The 24354-nt window shown below is 39.2% G+C and overlaps 1 protein-coding gene across 2 annotated transcripts in view; it reads left to right on the plus strand.

Annotated features, from left to right (window-relative positions):
* Positions 1-24354, plus strand: part of dachd (dachshund d) — a 112207-nt gene that overhangs the window by 66058 nt on the left and 21795 nt on the right. For both annotated transcript variants that reach the window (XM_027166014.2, XM_027166015.2), the window contains exons 4-6: positions 12721-12893; positions 13237-13372; positions 14456-14590. In XM_027166014.2, the coding sequence (XP_027021815.1) occupies positions 12721-12893; positions 13237-13372; positions 14456-14590 (444 nt within the window). The remainder of the gene's footprint in view (positions 1-12720; positions 12894-13236; positions 13373-14455; positions 14591-24354) is intronic.

Raw genomic sequence — 24354 nt, forward strand, 5'->3', positions numbered from 1 at the left:
TGCATTGGCGTTGAGGTCATCAGTCCACAGCCAACAACGCTGGGGCTTCGAGGTCACCGAAATAGAGATAAATGCGATTCGGAATAGGCAAGGCTGTGGCAATGAAGCTAATAAGAAACTGTTTTTATCTTTTTACAATTTAAATTGTAACCTTGAGCATGCCTGCTCCCAGAAGAATAATAATTCGGGGCCCAGCATTGGCAGAGGGGGTGGGTAAGGGGGGTTCAGGGGGGCTAGCAGGAGGAGAGAGGCATTAGTGACTGTGAGTAAAATATATGGCAGCGATGCCTCTCCAGCCCATCCACAATCAATTGGATTCTTTTACTTTAATATTTACTCGCAGCGATGAGATGCTAGTCTGCATGGTGATGAACAGTCTGCCTCTGGCGTTTGAAGGTGACCTGTCACCACGTATGGACAAATCTCTCGCTCGCAGAAATGTAGAAAATAAATCATTAAAGGCAGGGCAGGCCTCTCATTCCGGGATTTAAATCACCCTCAGATTTATGATTTGAATTAATACTTCGTTTGGTCAAAGAAACGGGGGCCGAGACAAATGATGTTTGGTACTGAAGCCATCCTAATATTGATTCCTGGATGTCTGTGCAATCTCTTGTTTATATCAAGCACTCTACTGTGACAGGGTGGCCAATAGGAGTCACCCACATGATAAGAGGGAAAAATATGGCTGGTTTTATTCTGCCTACCGCCGAGGAGTTTGTGGCTTCTTTCAGCTATTAATTGCCACATAAATTAGGTTTTTAAGTGAAATAGACAGTGTTTTCCATTCTTGTCTCCAAGTGCAGTTTTCTCACCCTACACGATCATTACTGCAATAAACCAGAAAGGTCATTTCACTCGAGCTAGGGAAAAAAGGAATAAGAAAAAACAGAACTGTAAATTTCCTTTCCAGAACATTTCCTTTCTTTTCTTCTTGTTGTTTTAGACCCTGAATACCTAATATGTACTATTTTCGAGCATATTATGCATCTGGAATGTAGGGCTCTAAATCATCGGATGGATATAGCGATGACTACAGTAGTGGGGAACTTTGCTATGTTGTGAACAGTCAAGAGCAGGACATGATTTCATTCTGCATTCGAGCAGCTGTTCACATAACCTTTTCAGGGAAGCTTTTTTAACTTCCCCATACCGACCAAATGATTTTATTCAGACCCTTAAAGCAATGTGCAATGTGATACCTCTACAGGAATAATAATATTAATTAATAATATCAATTTCAATAAGATTAAAAGCAGTGTAATATTTAATTACAGAGCACAAACTGGTAGTATCTCCTCTTTCTATCCTATTGCCCTCCACTTAAAACGGCTTCTTTCTGATGCAGATTTCCTGCATTGTCTGCATTTGTCTGAGACACAGACAGGCCGAGGCAGAGTGTGAAGGACGTTCTGTTCTCCTCAGGACTTGCATTGCTTGTGTTGTCTTTGTGTCGATGTAAATTGAACAGGCTAATGCCACCCCTTGCATTAAATATTCAACACGGTCGCCCTCTTCTTTGCGTCGGTTTTACTAATTGTAACAAAAAAGAGAGACGGCCTTTCTGATTTAGAGCCAAACAGAGAAACATCGTAAGCGATCAGAAGGAATGCTCAGGCCCCTTTTGATTACTTTCTGGTTTCTTTACGTAGACGTAGACGCAGTGCTGCTGGTGGGGATGAGGGTGAGGGAGGTGGTGGTGGTGGATTAGGGGTTGGGGTTTCTTCTCTGCACAATACAGATTGCTCCATAGACTTACAAGAAATGGCACAATTATGGATCACAAACCAAGCAAAACATGTGCGACATGCTGCCCTCGAGACAAATAAACAGTGATCCATTTCAGCTGGTTAAACTGACTTGAACCAGAACCTTTATCCGCTGGAGAAATGCATTCAGCTGCCACCAAACTAACACCTGGCTGCTTCTAAGTCCAAGAAATAGAGAATAAAATCATAACCTGTGTATTTAGAAGCTGTAGGCTAAGAAAAGAAAAAAAAAAGGAGGTGAGAAGAAAGCTGCTCCTGTGGCCACTGGGTGCCATTTTGCATCTGATTCCTCGCCACGGCAACGTTAATGGACCTTAAATCCTCCCCATAATTAGATGGGGGAATTGTATGTATCACCAACCAGATGATGCTGCCATAATGAAATAAGCAGCGCAAACTTAAAGGCTTGTGTGTGTATGTGTGTTTGTGTGTTTCTTTAGTTTAGCGAGTTTAGTGAGTTAACGTGTTCAGACCTGGCCCAGCCCTGGCTCTACGCTGTCACGGGGGGGTTTACGATGGGACCGGTGACAGGTGTGTGTGTGTGTGTGACAGAGACAGAATTAAAGAAGAAGTGAAGGGTAGATGATGGGTGGGCCTCCAGCCACCACCAGCCGGGTCAGGAGCGCTAATTCTGCCTCGCTCCTTCTGGCAGAGGAGGCCACGACTCCAAAGATGGATCTGTAGCGGGACCGCAGCTGTAAGCATGGAGGAGCTAATTGGTCCTTATCTTGCTGTCCCATTCATCTTCATTTTTTACCAATTACCCAGCATTATCTGTGTTCTCAGTTGGATATGGGAGTTAATCCTTTTTGGTTTAGCCGCTAGTGCATCTTGCAAATTTCTGTTAGTAGAGAGGGTGAAGAAGTCATTTTTTTTTTTTTTAAAGAAAGAAAGAAAAAAGAAAAAACGAACTCAGGGAAACGTCTCATTATGGAACCCGTAAGGAATCAATAGGAAATGACATCACATGAAAGAGAGACAGAGAGTGAGGAAAAAATCAGAGAAGAGGATAAGCAATTATTGCTGTTATCATTCAAGCTCTTGTTTGCAAATGTAGCAGTACCATTGATTAAGTTGTTCCCATTGCTCCAGCCATCATTGACTTGTTAAAACCATTTTTTTTTCTTGTCAATAGTTTCAGATCTGCGGTCTCACCAATAGCAGTGCTTAAAAGCTTGCATCAATTATTCATCTTCCTGCCAAATTGAGGTATTGCTCCACAGAGCCAAATTTTACAATTTGTAATTGTGTCTCTACAATTTGTGTCTTTGTGTGCACAAAAAAAAAACAAGTATTTTGGAATGGGTGTTGAAACTGGAGCTTTTATTTTTACCTGCACCAGAAATACAGACTAACATACAGATTAAAATGTGTGTTGTCATGTACTATCTAAATCTTGTCTATGCATCACCATGTCAACCACCTTCTTCACTCTCCGGGGCGATGTGTAAAAGGAAGTGAACGCCAGCAAGCTATGAGAACTCTCACATCTTTTTTGGCACAGGTTAAAACACAAAGAATAAAAACTCACACCTTAAATGACTGCAGGAGAGATGGTCCTGTGCAGTCAGTCTACATGTACATTCAGCCCTCATTTTGCATAGAAAGCATGTGCGTTCGATGGAGAGCCTCTTAAAATAGCTTCCCGTAGAGGCTGGATTGAGTGAGCCATGCCTCCTGCTCTTTGATAGGGATCTGTTTGGTCACACACAGCACCAGCTGTCATCTCAGCCTCCACTGCTGTGATTTAATTAGTCTGTTTATGTCCTTTCTAATAATAAATCCTACACCGTGGAAGGACAAATCCAACCAGGATCTCTCTTTGTAATTTATTTTTCTTTCAGCTGGTGGCCTTGCTCTGTTAAATGTGGCATTGCAAACACTCTTAGTTTCTCTCTCTCTCTCTCTCTCTCTCTCTCTCTCTCTCTCTCTCTCTCTCTCTCTCTCTCTCTCTCTCTCTCTCTCTCTCTCTCTCTCTCTCTCTTTCTCTCTCTCTGTGTCTCTGTCTCTTTTGACAAGAGCTGTTGAGAAAATGTCCACTCTGCAGCCAGTGGGTGCAAACATGTCCGCCGCTTCTCAGCCACCTCTCAGCCATATCAACGCAGACCAAGGAAATGATTCATTCCGTCTTTACGTCACAGGGCCACTTTAACTCAATCATTAAGTGACTTTGAAAAGGAGATTTTCTCCAAAACATAACCGTCTGAACCTACCTGTGTTTACATTCCTCAGCTTTGTTTTGTCTGGGTGGAAGCATAAGTAAGAGCTACGCATGTGGGTTTAGAGACATGCAGTCGGTTCAAGCGAGAGACGAGGCTTCTCTTGGGCATTCGTCTTCTTTCTGCCTCTATTAGTGAGTTGTGCGCTTGGGAGACAGGTGACAGATAAGTGGAGAGAGACAGAGGTTTTAATAGAAATTTCAGATGAAAACAGCATAATCAAATCAAAAAATGAATAAAAATATTTATTTATTTAATAGTGATGCACTTTTTTTTTTGTGCGATGACATACAAAGATTTATACTGACGCCTATCGCTGAAACAGATCACAAAATGGGAACTGATTAAAGATTATTTTCTGTAATGACCCATATGAAGCTCTGTCATTTCTGAGACAAGTCGCAGCCCTTGCTTTATTATTAGTACTGTAGCTGAGGGGTGCATGGTACATAAAGCACCATAATGCAAATATTTGTATCGCTGTCTCATCGGGTTAGTTCACAACAGCACAGGCAAGCCATAAAAAAAGCAAGTGACCAGTTTCCTTGTCAACCCTTATCAGCATTAGAGCTCATTCTTCATTAATTGGATGAATTAATTTCAAGCCGCTGGATTCAGCGGTGTTTGCCTGTCCCTCTTTACTAATCTCTGTCAGGTTGAATTTATAAGTGGAATTGAGTGACCTTTGGAGTTAAAGATTGGAGTGAAGAGATCAGCGCAATTTGAAAAGACAGTGTCACTTGGTGTAAATGTGATACATGTAATAAATGACATTCAACCTTTCACAGATGATAAGGTTTTGCAGTCTGTAATGTGGAATATGTATGTGCTTTGGCTGCTTAAAAATATTCTTCCAATAGGTCAGCACTCGATTAGGAAGCCGGACCCAGAACGAGCGTCGAGCATGGAGCATTAGCGGTATTAGTGTTGCGTCGCGGTTACGATGACGTGAAGGATGCAACAGAATGTGATAAAGTATGCCGTGTATATCGAAACAATTATTGCGATTTTAGCATTCCTGGAATTAAGGCATGAGAAATGAACATGCAGCGAATGTTCATCGAGCTCATCTGTCATGCATAGAACACCATTAACCCCAGTTAGGCGAGTGAATCTCTCCGTATGGCAAAACACATCACACGTGTCCTACTCTTCTACATCTGTATACACTAATGGTTTATAATCCCACTGACACCCAGAAGAAGATAGGTTCACTTTTAAATCTGGATTTTTTTGCAGGGCTTTTTCCTCATGTCGGCTTCGTGACAATGTCTATTATTAGACACGCTTTAGAGCTAGAGTTTTTTAATTGAATTGATGTGTTTCTTATCAGGGGAGGGGCACAGTGGTTCAGTGGTTAGCATATTTGATTTGCACCTCCAGGGTTGGGGGTTTGATACATGCCTTTCTGCCTTCTCCCTGTATGTGCCCACATGCTTTGGGGGTTTCCTCTGGGTACTCCAGTTTCTTCCCCTAGTCCAAAGATATGCGTTGTAGGCTGCTTGGCATCTCTAAATTGTCCACAGTGTGTTAGTTTGTGTGTTTGTGCCCGGTGACTGGTTGGCACCCCGTCCAGAGTGTCCCACACCTTGTGCGCCGAGTCTCCTGGGATAGACACCAAATTCCCTGTGTAGGATAAACACTACAGAAAATGGATGGATAGATGGATGGATGTTTCTGACTGACTGTTCAGACAGCCAAACACTGTCACCTGGCATCTGATTGTTTCCATTTTGTGTTCCATTCAAGATTACACTCCGCTGTGTTGCTGCCAATGGATATAGTTACTTCCATTAGTCATAGTTCAGATGCTCATTATAGACACTGCCTTGCCTTTCTTCCTGGATTACTTTCTGTAAAGAAAATTTCCTAAGGACATATTAAAATCAATAAGGGAAAAATGAATTCAATCAAATCATTCGACATGATGTATGGTCTAGCAATTCATGCAAAATCTCTTAAGCCGTGCTGTTTCTGTATAAATAACTGTCTAAATAAAAGACATCAAATACGGCTGTTTAGGTATGACATATATCAGATACCTTCAGGAGGAATTTCACATCCCATCACATCAGTATACTTTTGGATCAGAATTTCTGTGACCGGAAGGCATACTGATGGGAAACGAATTTTATAATTAAAACATATGGGGCCATGGTCAGCCTCATCGCCTCGAAAGCCGCTCCGCAGACCCGGTTCTCCCTAGCCCCCTCAAACCCTCCCCATACATCCCAATGCTTAGTGATTGATAACGCCGTTCAGTATATTTAATTTCAGAGTCCGAGTCAAATGACAACTGCCTGCCATTGACTGAAAGCAATCTTTTTAAAAGGGATCCTTTGCTAAGTATCAGATGGAGAGGCTTCTTCGCTCTGCTTGGGTGTCACGATCCCTTGCGAGGGAGGTTATTGATTGTTCTTGAATATATTGTGCTTTCAGTGGAAACAGCTGCTAGTTCTCCCCCCGCCGCACTGCCTGCGGTTTATTGAGAATGATATGGGACAAATTTAAACTGAAACCAATTCAAGTCCAGATTGGGTGTGCTTGCACTAATGTATCCTGAAGGCTCATGTCTGGATTTCTTTGATGTGGATAATTATGTTAAGCAGATCATGTTACAGCTTCATAGTCTTGTCCAGCACTGTAGCCCTGAGACATGACTAGTTCTCAACCAGAAATTTCTAGAAGAGAAGAAACAAGTGCTCATACTGTACAGTAAGAGCTAGAAAAGCTTCCCAGTGTGGATAGTGAGCATCATGTTGTCTATTAATGGCCAGTCTGTGTAACAGGTAGTGTTATTGGAATAAAAACACTCCACCATATGCCAAAGACTGCTGCTGGGTCTTTATCCTTATGCAGGAAAAAAAAATAAAAATAACGCACAACAATGCTGTCTGTCTCCTCCGTAATTCCTACCACATGTTTACTTTGATGGTTCTTGGGGGTGGCGGTGTAATTATGCTACCTCATCAAACCAGAGATGTTTTGTTGCCATTATTTTTTACACTCCCTATCCTCACAAGTGCGTAATAGATGTTTTCTTTCTATTACCCTCTGTTTCTTATTAAGTCTCCTTACGTTAGATCGGTAATAGTAAATTTTGCATACCGAAGCAGTTTCTCTATCTCTGTCAACATCTGAAATTTTCCCTTGGCTTTAGAAAATATGGCCACAAACACATAAAATCATGTATCATCTGCTGGTGGTTGTAAATTGCAACATGTGTTTGCAAGGATTTTTTTTACAGGTATTTTTTTTCTATTAGACTTTTTTTTTTTTTTTCCAAGAGTCTCGTGCTGACAGTGGGAGGCTGTGGGTGGCTACATCAAAGTGAAGTACCTTCTCCTCCGCAGCTCCTAATGAGTTACAAGGTTTAGCAGCCTTGTCTGGCTATGCCATCTGTGAATAAGAAAACAATCGATGGCTGTGCCAACATGCCAGGCTCCTCTCTGTCTCTGAAGGGCTCGTTGCTTTTTATTTCCAATAGTACCTCGTGTGCATCTTTGTTCTGCATGATTTAATAACCAAAAAGGATCACAGCAAGAATGTATTTACATTACAAGCTATATAATGGCTTTTTCGAGTGTCCTTTTCACAGAAAACAAAACAAAAAATACATCTACATCATTTCCACCTTGCCCAAAATCTTTTAAAAAGATCCCTCATAACACACTCTGGAGCGACGGCTAATAAAGATGTTGGATTTTATATGAAGATCATTAATTCAGCCTCATCTAGATTAGTGAGAGGTAGAAATGTCAGCATCACGTTCTACCTAACATCCAAAAAATGGCCTATTAGTTTGTGAGAATGATGAAAAAAATAAATTGCGTTTAAATATGTCAGTTCAAACGGCTGAAGGTTTTGTTCATTCCGATCTACAGAAAGTGTTTGCTCATACACAGGCATGTGTGACATATCGTTCCATCACAGTGCGCTCACAAACAAAGACAGATAGGGCTGGAAACAAGTCATTTAATTAGTGCTGGAAGGCCCATCCCTGACTGCAGCAACCAATTATACATTCCACAGGCATCCACAGGTCCTATTTCATGGAAGGAAAGCAAATCTTCTCTGGCCTGGGCTCATACAGTACATCTTTCCCCTTCCATTTAAGCGAAGGTAAATAGCAAAGACAGACAGCTTCATTAGACAGCATCTGAGGAGCAGGCAGGGGAGGATTGTCGCTTAAATAGTGGGCTTTTACTGCAGGGCTAACTGGCGACCTCGGATCAATTACAGCTGACATTATTGTTTGTTGTGAGCTCTTTCAGGACGGAGGAGGAGAAGCAGGGTGGACCCGAGCTCAGCCGAAAATGTAATTTTCTTCCTTCTTTGCTTTCATTCCACAAACAATAAATCACTCAGTTGAAGAGATAATAAAGTGCCAAGTAGGAACTGGTTTAATTTTTGTCAAGGGAAATCTTCCAGCCTCACCAGAATAATGCAGAAGAAAGAGCTCATGGCTACAGTGGCAGCACAACTCCATTCCTTCTATTGTGCTCAGACGTGGTGAACATTTTACGGCTGCTATGATGATATATCCTGTTCGTCTTACACAGTAAACAGTAAATTGTAGCTATACAGTAAAAAGTTTTGGGCATGGGATGTTTTACCTTTTTTTTTTTTTTTTGGCTATTTTCTGCCAAATGTATCAGTTTCAGTATAAAAGAAAAGACATTCCAGTTATTATTTAATTTGTAAACAACATTATACAGCAACACTTGTTTTTGATTAAAATAGTATTAAGCCATGTTTCTGATTAAAAAAATAATAATAATAATAGAAAAAAAACTGAGGTTTTACCTGAAGAGACAGAAGAAGTGTTCAAGCTCTGTTGGACAATTTTAAATTGAAAGGCAAAATCTTTGCATATTTAATATTTAAATATTTAAACCATTTACTGTTTAGTGCTTAATAAAAATCTATGATTGTTTTTGAAGGCACTTCACAAAATCTTAAAATAATACTTTTGCACAGTACTGTATGAAATACTGGGAACTTCTCCAAGTTCGTCTTGTGAGTTTACTTTTATATAAAGTGACATGAGAAAATGGTGTAGTGTTTAAAGCTGAGGTCAGGGTGAGTTGAAGTTGAAGGCTTAAACGCTTCTGTTGTTTCTTTGACAGGAAACAATATTCAGCATTAGTTCAGAATAAACTTTTGCACGGTAGAATTATGGGACGTTTTTAATGTCCTCTATCAAATATTACTGACTACCAACTGTTTAGCAGATTATAAAATATAAAATAAAAGAAATATAAGATAAAAAGTTGCACAATTTTCAATGATATAACTTTAGATAACTTTAGAAAATCATTTATTAGTCATTTTAGATGAAGTAAGTCATTATTCTGTTGATGAAGTAAGTCATTATTCTGGTCATAATACTACTCTTAATAATAATAAATTCAAATTGTATTCATCACATACACAATCATACACAGTCTGACATGTAGTGAAATGCTTTTTACACCACTGTCTTTGATATAAAAATAGCCATTAGTGGAGAAAAGAACAAAATAAAGGAATGAAAATAAGGCCAATTATTTTATACAATGTAAAGAAGAAATAAATATATCAAATAATTATATATATATATATATATATATATATATATATATATATATATATATATATATATATATATATTTTTTTGTGTGTGTGTGTGTGTGTGTGTGTGTGTGTGTGTGTGTGTGTGTGTGTGTGTGTGTGTGTGTGTGTGTGTGTGTGTGTGTGTGTGTTTGAAAGAAAATATAATCAGAAGAAAAACAACAACAACAACAACAACAACAAAAAGAAGAAGAAAAAGGAGGAGGAGGAGGAGAAGAAGAATAAGAAGAAGAAAAAGAAGTAAAAGATAAATAATAAGAAGGAGAAGAAGGAGAAGAAGAAAAAGAAGAAGTAAAAGATAAATAATAATAATAATAATAAGAAGAAGAAGAAGAAGAAGAAGAAGAAGAAGAAGAAGAAGAAGAAGAAGAAGAAGGAGAAGGTTGGTTATGGTTTGTGAATGAGAAACAGGTGTGTGTGTGTGTGTGTGTGGGGGGGGGGGTGTTGGAGTTTGAAAGAGGAGTAGCCAGACACAGAAGAAGCTAGCCAGCTACACACACCTGCTGGATTTCAGTGTGTGTGTTTGTATTAAGATTAATTAGTGTACTGATTTGTGTTTTCTGTTCTGCTACTTAATGCTAGCTAAATAGTTCATAAAGAGAGTGAAGATATTTGTACTCTTTGTTGCCAGTCAACAGAGATAGAAATCCAAGTTCATTTGAGAATAAATAAAATTCATACGTCTTACACTGTTTCACCTGTTTTCTTTTCTTTTTATACTTTTTCTTCTTCTTCTTTTTTTTACTTTTACAGAAGTGTCTATTAATAGTTCCATGACCTTCTTTCATGCTTAAGGTCGGGGTATCACGTGGTGTGATGCATCCGATGATGATGTCCGACGTATGTAGAAAAAAATGTAAATTGAGCAGCTTGAATAACAGCTCTTTAACAATCTTTCCACAGTGACTGAAATGTTAACAGTATTTTTCTCACTTTCCTCACTGTGCTTGGTTAACATTTAGCAAACGGCTTTAATTAGCTGGAAGTTGGACGATAACTGCTCTTCTATGCCTGTCTAACAATCCACGTCTACCTAAAGAAGTATTAGTGTCCGTTTCCACTTCAGTAAACTTGTATAAGCGATCCTTTGCTTGTTGTCAATTTAAAAACCTTGATTTAACTGTTTGTGGTTTGTTAGTAGGAGTCCTTACTGTGTCTCAAATAGGACATGGAGGAAGAAGATCACTTAAAAAGATGAAAGGAGGTAGAAGTAGAGAGATTAAATGCTGGAGGATGCTACTGTATAACCAAGCTACAGTCTCTCAAAGACTACATTCAGTGTAACTTGGTCGTCATTCATTGCAGGGCCATTTAAATGACAAAGGCGTAGTTTTACACACACACACACACACACACACACACACACACACACACACACACACACACACACACACACACACACACACACAGACTCACACAGACACACACACACACACACACACACACACACACACACACACACACACACACACACACACACACACACACAAACACATCTTATATATGATGATTTACTGAGATCTTCCTCTGAGAATCCCACTGCTCCATCTGGCTCTCAGCGAGCTCTGAAAGGTGGATATTTGCATGAACAGCTCGTTCAGTGTGTTTAGATGTGGCAGGGTAAGTATCCTGCGATCTCACCGCACCGCGTTTTAATTGAGTCCGGTCTTGGCAATGGTAATTGATTCACACTCAGCACTTGAGGAGAGACGCTTTTACATGGTCCTGCTTGGCTTCTTCGGCTTTAATCCTCTTTTTCTTTCTAATGTTAGGGAATTTGTTTTGCTAGTGAATCCACCGGCCAGCTTTCTTATGGAAATCAGCAGTGCTTTTCCAAGGAAAGCAATGACACACAAGAGAAGAGGAGTTTTTTTTTTGTGTTGTTATTCCTTCTCAATTGCTCCAGCTGAAGGCTTCCTGGTGTAGATCCACGCTCTCACCCTTTGGACACTGATATTTTGTACAAAAGCAAAGTAGACTTGTTTGGTGTATTGTCCCCTTGTGTTGTTGTCCCTTTTACCTTGAGCCAAGTAACAGAGGGAGGTGTGTGTGTGTGTGTGTGTGTGTGAGAGAGAGAGAGAGAGAGAGAGAGAGAGAGAGAGAGAGAGAGAGAGAGGGAGAGGAGCAGAGTCAATTCCACCGGAGACGATGAAGTTTTCTTTTCAAGCACTTGAGTGGAGCCTTTGAATGCTGAAGACCAAAAAATTTCCACGTTACTTTTGATCTGCCAGTTCAAAGACAGTAGAGACAGTGAGTAGGTCTTCAGTTCAGGGACACACACCGGGCTGTGACCTTATTTGTGTGCACGTCCTTTGAAACAGGGGGGACCCTTTCACTTCCAACTATTTAATCCCATACATGAATGTTGCACACCGGCTTCCGGTTATATGGAACTGAACACAACTTCAAATGTCATCCTGCCTTTTTACTGGAAATCAAGGAATGTCTAGCATTTAGTTAATATAAGGCTTCAAGTAACTCTGTGTGTGTGTGTGTGTGTGTGTGTGTGTGTGTGTGCGTGTGTGTGCGTGTGTGTGTGTGTGTGTGTGTGTGTGTGTGTGTGTGTTCTCTGGCTTCTAAAAGCCTATATATTTTTAATTAGCACTATTTTAGCTAGTTATTTCAGTAATGACTCTCAGGTCTGCCTGCTTTTGCAGAGTCACAGCATTTGAGATGCATTTACTATTAATAGTGCAAGATTAATTTTCATAATTTCACATCTTTCGGTGCAGCCCTTAATTATGATACATCGAAGACGTTCTCATCTCTGTTATCATTAACCTCACTATTATAGCGTAGCACTACAATGGATGGAAGCCTATGTTTTATTAACATCGACTGTAAAATATTTATGCCGATTGCTAATGAAGATAACGGCTTAGTAAACATACTACAGGGAAAGATTACACTGTAGAATTTTGAGAAGTGGTTATTATTCCAGCGAACATTTGGTTTGTCAGCATCATCCACATGGCAGAGCGGCGAATAAGACGATGACTCTGTTTCATGCTGAGCGCTCATTCTGTCTTCATTTAACCACTATTTACTCAGCTTTAATGCCAAAATAATGAGTCTTTTAAAATGAGTGTTTAATTGCCCCCGTCTCTGCCCTCTCTCAGGTTTGGAGCTGCCATTCATGATGATGCCCCACCCCCTGATCCCTGTCAGCCTGCCTCCTGCGTCAGTCACCATGGCAATGAGTCAGATGAACCACCTCAGCACCATAGCCAATATGGCCGCCGCAGCACAGGGACAGAGTGCCCCTTCCAGAATGGTGACATCAGTGATTAAGGTAACACACGGTGCCGCTGGCTCTTTGCCTCGTGCACATTTTCTCATCAGATGTAGGGGAGGATGGGGCTCCGCTGCATGATCGCATGATCCCATAATAGACTCGGATAGAGGAGAAGGGAGGGGACAGACAGAGGGATGGGGGAGAGGGAAAAATGGAGGATCGCAGAATTAAAAACCCGCGCTCTGTGCCGTTAGAGTAGCACCTTGACAGTCGCTGTAGCAGCAAGCGATGGCACAAGATGCTGTTTTCAGAGCTGTCGACTGCCGGCTGGGTGTAGTGTAATAGCTGTGGATGCGTGCGTGTGTTTGTGTGTGTGTGTGTGTGTTCGTGTCTGTGGCAGGAGCGGGTGCCTGACAGTCCCTCCCCTGCTCTCTCTCTGGAAGATGGCAGGAGGCCGGGAAGCCGGCCCTCGTCCCAGCGCAGCAGCAGCGTCTCCAGCTCACCCGCACACACCGAGAGCTCCTCCGACAGAATGCGTACGTCTGCTCCGTCTCTCACTCTCTTACCTCCCTCCCTCCTGCTTCTCCTCTGCTGTCCTCTTATACTCTTTTCTCTGCACACAGCCGCATATTAAGAGTCTGCACTCGAGCTAAATATGCCCATTGTCATGAGAGATGTGTTGGTCCCTCTTCTCATTCTTCTAGTTTTCTGCATATAAAAAGAAGACCTATATATTTCCTCCATCTTGTGTGATCGTATACATACGGCTTAAACGCATCATTGTCAATGATGAACCACGTCAGTGAAATGGTTGACTATCAAATGCATCCACGTATCATTCATTTCAGAAGAACATTTTTTCTGCCCTAATACAATCCTGTCTTAACTAACTCTCAAACTCAAGCTAAACACTACATCCTAATTGGAATACCATATCAATAACACCATATCATGTCTCCATCGAGTAGAGATTAAAGATAAGAATAGTTTTAGGACACAGCATCCATATTTAAATAATCTTTATTTAGATGGATCAAGCTGAGAAGTCATTTGCATGTGCTGTCACACAAGCGTCAGTTTTATTGGGTTTTTTTTTCTGCTAATCTATAGTACAACTCCCACTCTCTCTTGGTGTCATCTTGTCCTTCAACAACACAAATTTAAATGATTCTTTTTTTTTTTTTTCTTTTTTAAGAGCACCTCATTTTCACACATTCAGAAACCAATCACCGCTGCATTTAAAAACAGTGTTGACGGAGCCACACGCTAGACAGAACATCGACAAATAGGGGTTTGAATGACTGGCCCATTGATTTGAAGACAAAGTTTACCTCAAATCAAACAAATGAAAGCCAAGGACATATTCACCTCCTCTAGCGTAAAGCATGCAAGAGCATAAAGTGCAAATCAGTCTTCTTCATAAGATGTGTTTTTATTGGTTTTTTTATTGATTGAGAAAATTTGAAAATATGACTGAAAGCTAATATTTATTTATTTATTTATTTATTTATTTATTTATTTATTTATTTATTTGTGTGTGTGTGTGTGTGTGTGTGTGTGTGTGTGTGTGTGTGTGTGTGTGTGTGTGTGTGTGTGTGTGTGTGTGTTTTTCTCTGAAGCTATTCATCAGAATGGTCTTGCCATGAACCAGGTACTGTTGGGCCTTTCCCCCAGCATCCTGCCCGGCCCTAAGGAAGGTGACCTGGCCACTCACGACATGGGCCACGAGGCTAAGAGAATGCACTCGGAGAAAGGTCAGCTTTCTTTTTTATAAAAATTGTCATGTCTCTTAATTATCAGTCTCTGAGTCACATTATATTCATTACAGATGATTGAAATACACTTTGAATGACATGACAAACAAATCTTCCAGGCAGATGCGCCACTTTTCTTCAGTTTATTGCATTAGTAGTTACTTCTAGTCATCTAGTGATTTTAGTGCTATATTATATTAAGATTTTACTATGCATGGGATAAAACATAACCAGTCATGCTGTTATCGGAAAATAATCAGCATTTGATGAACACGAGACTGCTACCACCCAGAGTTTTTTCCAATATCCCGATTTATTTCAGATTAATTTGCCAATGACTTTTTTTTTTTTCAATAAATAACAAAGTCTTTCTACATTCTACATCTACATTCTACTTTCTACATTTTTTCAATACAATAACAAAGTCTTTCTACACTTTCTACAGAAAGACTACAAAGTCTTTCTATAAGTCTTTCTACTGTTTCGAAAGCTTGTCATGTTACCAAGAAACAACAAAGCTATCCATCCTGTCTGTCTGAACAATGTTTACAGCTTTATCCATAACTGTTACAAAGCACTGGACACTCCTGACACTGGGAAAAAATAAATAAATAAATAAATAAATATCTCTTCACAGAAAATTTCGCCTTATCAAAAGTTCTACGCAGGATAAAGTCTCAGTGTCGGTTCTTACTATAGGAACAATAATGCATTAGAATGAGTGCATTGATATAAAGGTTACAGTTAGATCTGATATAAGAAACGAATCGACACCATGTGATCAATCGTGCCTTTCGACAGCACTGTGTAGTTTTGTGGTTTCTAACAGCCACTGGTTATTAATGCTAGTGAAATGATGACTTGATGAATGAGTGTTTTATACCGACAGGATTCTCTCCATAACGCGAGACTTGTTCTACATTAAAATCTGGGATTGTAAGCTTTTAAACGATTATCATTGTCATAATGACAATAAAAACCCTTTCTTATTTTTTTTAAACAATAAACTGCTTGAAAATTCAACTCAGCCTGTTTAGACTTCGCCAGTGAACTTAATTGAGAAATCCTGTGCAAATATTTCTTTAGAGTATTTCTAACGTAATACACAATGTAGTGTGAATCCTGGATCTCTTTATGATAATTGCAATCACAAATCATCATCAGCATCCGTTTTGGAAAAAGACAATATGTGTAATTGTATTGCATTTAGATTACTGTTTATTATTAGGCTGTTAAGTATGATGGTTTGGGGGAAAAGGAAAAAAGCGTGCAAACACACACACACACACACACACACACACACACACACACACACACACACACACACACACACACACACACACACACACACACACAGGCATTTGGATTAAATACAAATCGACTTGAATAATAGATTTGAGTATCCTCTGATGGCAGAGGCCTGGGGTGGGGAATTGTTGACTGGGGGTGATAATGATATTACAGCCACTATGGAAATCACTGGGACACGCGTTCCCTGATGGATCAGTCCAGCGAGGAGGGACTGTGCCGGACCTGCCTGTAGACAGTGCAAGTCTGTGAAGCAGAGTAATTAACATGATTATATGAATTTACAGGTCAGGACGTAGGTGTGATGATGGGTGGGGAAACAGATGTGTTTCAGCCCTAAACTCTTTTCTGTTCTAGCGTGCTCACTGTATGTCCTGCTATACTCGACGGATGTTCTCGCTTGTATATGATAATATTATCTTGATACCTGTCATTCCTCAGAATGCACTGCTTGTATTATTCCCCAGCAGAGACATATCGGCGCTGTTAAAAGCTTTGCAGCAAACACCCAAACCCCCCCTCTCTCTCTTTGTAGAGCAATTCTCTCAACCTTTTTAGATGGCAATTGAGCCAGATTGGTCTTGATTCTCTCTGACTGGGAGAAAATCCACATTGTCTATTTGTGTTACCATTGCATTACCATTTAGATGCCCACCATCCCTAATATGTCACACAGCTTGATTAGAATTCAAGGCTCTCTAACGTTCACGCCAAAGGTCTCAGGCTGTGGAAAACATTTTTATAAAATAATCCATTAATGCAGAGGAGTGCAACTAAATTAGTTACCAATTTGCTGAGCATGAATTAATGAACAGAGCTTCTCCCGGCTCCCAGAGTTGTAATTTTCATAATAACCTCAGACCTTTATTTGGCAGGTTGTTTAGTTTTTTCGTTTGAAGGTTTTCATTAGTCTAATGAGGACTGTGCAAGGGCGAGCAGTCAGCACAATTTACATGAGGAAGCTATCATAATAAATGAGGCAATTTGAATAACACGCACAGGTTTATGCCGCAAGATAAGAGAGATTGTACAGGCAGATCTGGAGGTAATCAATACGTTAAAACCAACTAATAACGGAAGTGAAAAGAGTAAAATTAATAATAGATACATTGAACTGTAATGATATGATACATGATGCATTAGATTAATAAAATGAAAGTGGCTCATTGTTAAATGGAGGGTCAATGGCCGGCTTGACTTTGTTTATGACGGACCCTTTTTAATTAGGGTTGTTCATCGGATCAGTTTGTTTAGACAAATGAGATTACATTCCAACGGTTTAATGGTATTTCTCCACTTCCTCAATCTTTACGGTCTTGGCAGGGCATTAAATTAATTTCATGCGCTATACTTCCAGTACTGTGCAAACGGATACTGTAAACGCGAGCTGTTGAGCTGAATTGCTTTACAAACGGAATCTGTCAGACTTGCTTTTGATAAACCTTGTCCCATGAAACAGCAGGTAGTTGACAAACAAGGAAAACTGAAAGGTACTAAAGCTTTGGCAGTAAAACTCATTTTGGACATCAAACGTTTAACATCGTTCCTCTCCTTGGGGGAAAATGCTCATGATTGCATGCACATATGGGATGGGGGCGGGTGCATTGCGGGGTACAGTACCTACTAAAGAAGGAATTCAAGCCATACTTAAAGCTCAGGGGTCAGAATATTAAAACGAAAGCAAGAGAAATACTGTTAAAAATTATAGGCTGTATTTTAGTCCATATTTGCTTCCAGTATCAGTACAATGCACAACCCAGCTGAGTTCACATGTGGAAGAGATGCAGGTGGGTGTACTGTACATGATTGCACCCTACGTCACAATCATTGAGAGTTACGTTCTGTAAACCATGTTGTACCGACAGTGCAGCGCAATGAAACTAGCCATTAAGATAATAGACACATCTCGCCTCAGTCTGCTGTGATCTCTATTCTTTTCTGCCTGATCTGGTTTCTTCATGGAAAACGTGGAATTAGGAACATATCCATTGTGTGGATAGTGCTCTTGTGTGTGTTTATGCTAATTAACATTTAACTAAGTGAATGTTTAGTTCCTTTGGCTTACTTTGTTAAAAGTTAATCTATTTGTGTTTGATGTTTTTGTTGTCAATTTAACAATATGGTTTAACCTAATAATGTCATATAACCATATAATACATACTGTATACCGCAGTATGAATGCATATGAAGCGGTAAAACGGGGGTCAATGGAAGGAGTTGTTATGACAAACCACTACAAACTGTAATAGATTCTGTTACGTAACATTTAGTACATTCTTGCCGATACTCCAGACTAAAGACTGAGATCTAAAAACATATCTTTTACATATCATCTGTTAGAAATTGGTTTCAAATGATTTACTTTTCAATACTTGTTTGTATAGTTACATTATAATATTATAGTTCATTATTATTGGCCACGGGAGACGTTTGGAAGATGTTGGACTTTATTTAACATTATTTAACAACCCGAATGTTCCATCTTCTCTTACTCTGATCTGGTAATATATAATCATTCTAACTACCATAATTATTTAAATACACTTAGTAGATTTTGAGATATACTCATTTAAAATCTAGCATGTCATTTTTAAGCAAATAGGCCTCAGGTTGAACAGGTTAAAGACAACAAAATATCAACATGTAACGATGTTCGAATTTTAGATCATGTTGACATTAACATTAGGATGTTTAACAGAAGTTTGAATTGTTTTGGTTACTTGATATCACGATTTAAAAACAACAAAATATTACAGTTTAATGATGTTAAGATATAAGATCGTAGATGTTAACATTATGACGTAGCAGACGTTGGGTTTGTTCATCATACTTCATCATTTAATGTAGGTCCTCTACTCCAATATGACATTGGCGTGAAATGAAACGCTTGAAAGGTTATGAATTTTGGTTACTTAACACCATGACTTAAAACCAAGAAAAATAACGTTTGATTATGTTAGAATTTCAAATTTCATCACTGGGATATTTTGGTGATGTTTAAAATGCTTGAGGTTTAGAAGATTTTTTGGTCACTGTACCTCACAACTATATGTTGTACGCCAAGATGGAACGAGATGACGTTTTCAAGATGTTTACTTTTCATTGTTTCTAACTAAAAACCAACAACATTTCAACATCAGCTGTCACAAGTATTCTCTGTCAAATTGATGGTTAGCGTTAGACGTTAATCCCTTAAACAGTTGTATATCCACTGGTATATCTTAGAGCTGTGTGGTTTTTGCTTGCATATAGTTAATTACAGGGACATGGCAGTAGGTCAGAGGGACTAATGGGATATAATGATGTTGTCTGTGATCCTGATTGGTGGAAAGAAGAGGTTGTAGATTTGTTCAGTTCTCCACTGGGATCGTCCATTTTCCTGAAATCACCACCATCCACCGGAGAGTGGAGAATTAATGTCCCAACATGTCTTCATTATTCAATGCAATGACATTTCTCTTCACGTTGATCATTAGACAGCTCAAGTGAAGTTTTATCGTAAAAAAAACTATATAAAAGGAGGACAGAGAAGCAGTATAGTAACTTTATTAATAACTCATTCTATATTTAGTCAGGGTATTCTTAATAATAGCAGCTCTATTATGTGCGTTGTAATTATTTCTTGGACTGTGTCCCGTATTTGCCATGCAACTCAGAACAACCGCGGCTCATTGTGGTGAAGAAAGAAGTGCTTTACTGTAACCCAACCCCTTTATTGACAGCTCATTGTGCCTTCGGTTTCGCAGGAACTGATGCGTACATTCACCCACGGTATTCGGCTCTAAATGTGCAGTGAATAATCACATTTGATTTGTACGAGCTGACAGGCGCTGGGATGCGGTCAGATGAATGAGTATTACTTAGATAATTTGCCAGCTGGTCAGTGAATGGAGAAGCATGTGTTAGCCATTAAATGATTTCATGAAAGGGGAAAAAAAGGAAAAGAAAAGAATGACCTTTTCCTCAAGTACATCAAAAGATATGGAATAAAAGTTTTTATTTTTCTTGACCTGCTTTAAAAGCTGAAATCAAAGAAGAGATGTGAGGCATGATAAAGAGGAGAAGTGTGTAATTAGAAAGCATCGAGTTTGTGCTTTGCTTTAAGCCAGACGTCCTGTTCGGTGTGTATAATGCAGGCAATTATTTCAGGTTGTGTTCGGATGGTATCGTGCTTAAAAATTGTTTTCTTTTTTTTTTTTTTTTTTTTTTTTGCGGCATGTATTAAATTAGACATGTACAAGCAATAAAGAAAATCTAATAGTAGCAGATATAATATGGTGTAGGATAACAATGGAAACTCATAGCTGATCGTTGTTTCTGATATGCAGCACTTGTCTCCTTGTATTTCAGCTTCATTTCCTTTATAATGGAACATTTTGAAAATAATTGTGCTGATTTCACTTAGCATAGCATAATTATAATACATAGCATCTAGTCTGTAATACCTCTTGTTCTTTACCCGTGCTTCCCGCTGTAGACAGTCTCAGATTCATAAAAATTCTTAGTGAAAAGAGTTTCTCCTAATTACAAAATTCTAAGAAATTTCTTATAAATGTGGGTTTTTTCGCCTTAAAATTAAACGTTATTCATAAAGCATCTTAACCCTTAAAAGAGCTTATAATGTCAAAAAGTGTTAAGAGTAGTGAGGAGGACATTTAAGAAGTGAAAGAGTTTCTTTAGTAGACGAGCAAATGGCCAAAAGTTGAAGAAGGAGAATAAATGTATTGTATGCAATGTTTAATAATGATAGTGTTATTAAGATGCAACAGATTAGATCGTGTACGGATTTTTCTTTTTGCCCATCATATTAGAGATAACATCTCCAACACAGTGTAGAATATATCTGTGTGTGTGTGTGTGTGTGTGTGTGTGTGTGTGTGTGTGTGTGTGTGTGTGTGTGTGTGTGTGTGTGTGTGTGTGTGTGTGTGTGTTTGTGTGTTTATGATTGGATATAATTTTAAATATCTTAATATAGAGACTAAGTGAAGGCTTATAATAGACCATGTTTTAAAAACACTTCTATTTTTTTTTTTTTTTTTTTTTTTTTTGGACAACAAATCACCTTCAAAATTAATGTGTCGTACCTATTAAGCCCCACCTCCTCTCTAAGGTAAAAGCTGTATTTTCCATGCTCAGGGTTGCTCTGAGATCGATCCTGAATCACTCTTAGGATGAGTTTCCTATTTAAAAACTTTTAAGCTAAATTAGGAGCTCTCTGAGATCATTCTTAGAATCTTTATGAATACGAAACCAGATGTTTAATGATCAGTCTACAAGTCCTACATACTGTAGATTTAAACCGAAATTAAAACATCTTTTAAAATGTTTTTAGCTATACGTGTAAAATTCAACGTAAAATTGATACAGGTTAAACAGGTGTGATGTTTGGACACAACAATTATATTTTGGTTTAATATTAATTTTAACGTAAAAACTGTTGAAGGAATCTATATCTAAAATCTAAATCTTTGTATCACTGGGGCTTGGTTTTGCCAAAATATGAGCCTCAATAAGCCATCTTTCAATCTACTCTAGGAATGCATACTCAGGAATTGAAGGAATCTTCTGTTTTAAAAAGTTAGGTCACCTTCAGCAAAACTACAGTTTAGGAGTCTGTATTAGTACAGACTTTTCTCCTCATCAGCAACGCCTGCATTCGAAGCATGTTTTCTTTTGCCTTTTTAGTGTCCTTGCCAATCTGGCTTCAAAAAAACAGCGGATGGAGGTTTGTGCTGACTCTGCTGACTTTCCGTAAGACAAAAGGCTGGATCATTAGCCATAAGGAGCCGAAATGTGACTTGGCAAGCAGTCAGGGTTTATGATCAAACAACTTGTCAGTGTGTCCTGTCCAAATGAAAGGGTGCAAAAAAATAATTCAATAGAGGATCAATCAAATTTGCGAGCGATGTAACAAATAGTGCTGATGATGCAGGATGAGAAATTCCCCCCAGGAGCCTGCAGTTCATTTGGATATTTGCTCTCCTTCTCGCACGTTCCGGTGCATGACACCACTGACTGCTAAATTACATTTTATAAAAAGGGTGGCTGTTTTAGGCATGTTGAAAAGAACGAGGTTCTTTTTAATCTTTGAAATGCCTTAAAAGTGACAGAATGCTTTCTCCTGCCAAGATGTAAGGCTTAGACAGGGAGATAAATATGCTGTGGTCAGCTAAGTGTATCTAGTGAGCGGAGAGGCAAATTTAATAATGTATTATCATCCAGTGGAGAAGGTGAAATCTCCTTGTCCATCACAACATGTCAGGCTGCTTCATGTTACCCTTCGTTTCAATAAAGAACAAATGTGTTGCAGAGACACATGCACTCACAAGGGGGTATGTTTTTTTTTTGTTTTGTTTTGTTTTTTTCTGCTTCTTTGGGGGATTTTTTTTAAATTCCTGTATTACTAAAAACACACCTTTGTCTGAAAGCATCCTCCTTGTGAATTCTAGCTGCATATCTGTGCATCTGGTGCTAAGCGAATGCACACCGCTGTGAACAAATTTACCCGCTTGCCCTTGGACAGATGAAATGTATGAAACAATTAGCAAAACCTATTTCTTTTCATCGCTAATTTGCGATTCAGGGGGAAAAAAAAAAAAAACACAGCACAGCAACTGTCTCAAGAAGGTGATCTTGACCCTGATGTTGTTCTTGCTTTTATTTATTTATTTATTTATTTATTTTTATTCCTAAGCAATTGAGAACTACCTCGTTGGATCGTCCAGCGCCATGTTTCTATTTTGTAAACAACCATTACAAGATGTCACCCAGACAACATTTTACTGAGATAAACAACTGTAAATATTCGCTGCACATACGGAGAGCTGTGTTTCTTCTTTGTACTGCTATCTGGAGCCCTATTAAAGTGTAGCCCTGCCAGGCACTCAGTCTAATAGTGCTCTCTTATCATGGTGCTGAGTTGGAGTTGACTTGCGGACATGGTGAGTCAAGCCTTTAAATTCCGACTCTACTGTAATTATAGTCTGATACTTAAGGCTTTTATATCCTTTCACTGTGAAGTAAATCAGTCCTAATAAAACAGAATGTGGGGTGTAGGCAAACTGCTGGAAGACTAATTCTTAGCTCTCTTCTGGCTTTACTTGTGTGTTTTAAAGCCTGCCTAAGTATTCCAGTCACCTTGACTTTGCAGCAGCTGAAACCCCGGAGAAGCTGTTGCTTATCCACCCAACCCCAGCCTGTCAATTAGGTGTTTAAAAATTAATCTCTTTAACTGGAAACACCATGCCAGCTTTCTTCCATCTGTAAATGGAGTGTTATTAATTCAAGCAGCACAAAGCCAGCGCTATGAATAATATTATCAAAACAGATTTCCACACGTTTAACACGTTGCCCGCTTTTAAAACCCCTAAGTATTTTTTATAACTGTGAACCAGGCGCAAATGGATTTGCATCCATTTTCGCACACATGCTAGAAAGAACAAGAGCAAGTCGGACTCAGGCTTTCCTAAGCCCTGCTTTTTCCAAAGTTTACATTTCCATTACTTTTTTTTTTTTTTGACTTTCATTTTTCCTTTTACAAGCCAGTCAGTATGTTGAGCCAGGATTAGTACCATACTCAGCTAAAGAGCAAGCACAACAGCATCCTCGTTACCTGTAAGAATGAAGTGCAATGCAATAATATTAATACGCGTGCTCATTTTCGACAACAGACACTAGCCGGCCGTCTTGCTGCGGTCTCTGTCCTATTGTTAACGGAAGAACACTCCTTCTGTATTACAATGTCTGTTTTTTTTTCACTCTTCTTTGAATTCCTACGTCATGATTTGTGTGTAACTTACATGAGCCAGCGACATCAGTGACAAAACTGTAACAAAGCCTTTAGGACAATGAACAATTAGCAACAAGTTCTCAAATCTTTTGGTAGTTTGGGAGCACAGTCTCTTTAGCCCCGTTCACACTGCAGGTAAAAGTGGCCCAAATCTGATTTTTTTGGGGTCAAGTGACCAGGTCAGACTTCTTCAGGAGTAGTGTGAACACTCAAATCTAGCCCAGATCTGATTTTTTTCAAATCAGATTCAGACCACTTCCATATGTGGTCCTGAATCAGACCCAAATCTGATTTTTTCCAATGTGGCCACAGTGTGAACAACCAAGGCAGATTTGATGCGACTTTTACGTCAAAAGTTGCTCTCGACATCCGAAAATTTTTAAAACACTGCGTCTCTGTGCTGCGATTACACGCACATTTACTAAGCAAAAATGCTTACTGTACTTCCTCCATAACCTCGCCAACTTTAGCGCAACGGCGTGCTGCGTGTGACATCATTGCTATTGTTCGTTTGCGCATGCAAGTTCGAGACAGCAAACAGTTCACACTGGTATCTGATATAAGCCACATTTTAAAAGGTAATGTGAACAGCCAAACAAAAAAAAATCAGATCTGAGCAAAATATCCGAATTGACCATTAAGTCTTGCAGTGTGAACAGGGCTTTTG

The sequence above is a fragment of the Tachysurus fulvidraco genome, chromosome 6 (genome assembly GCF_022655615.1).
Source record: "Tachysurus fulvidraco isolate hzauxx_2018 chromosome 6, HZAU_PFXX_2.0, whole genome shotgun sequence".
Lineage (NCBI taxonomy): Eukaryota > Metazoa > Chordata > Actinopteri > Siluriformes > Bagridae > Tachysurus > Tachysurus fulvidraco.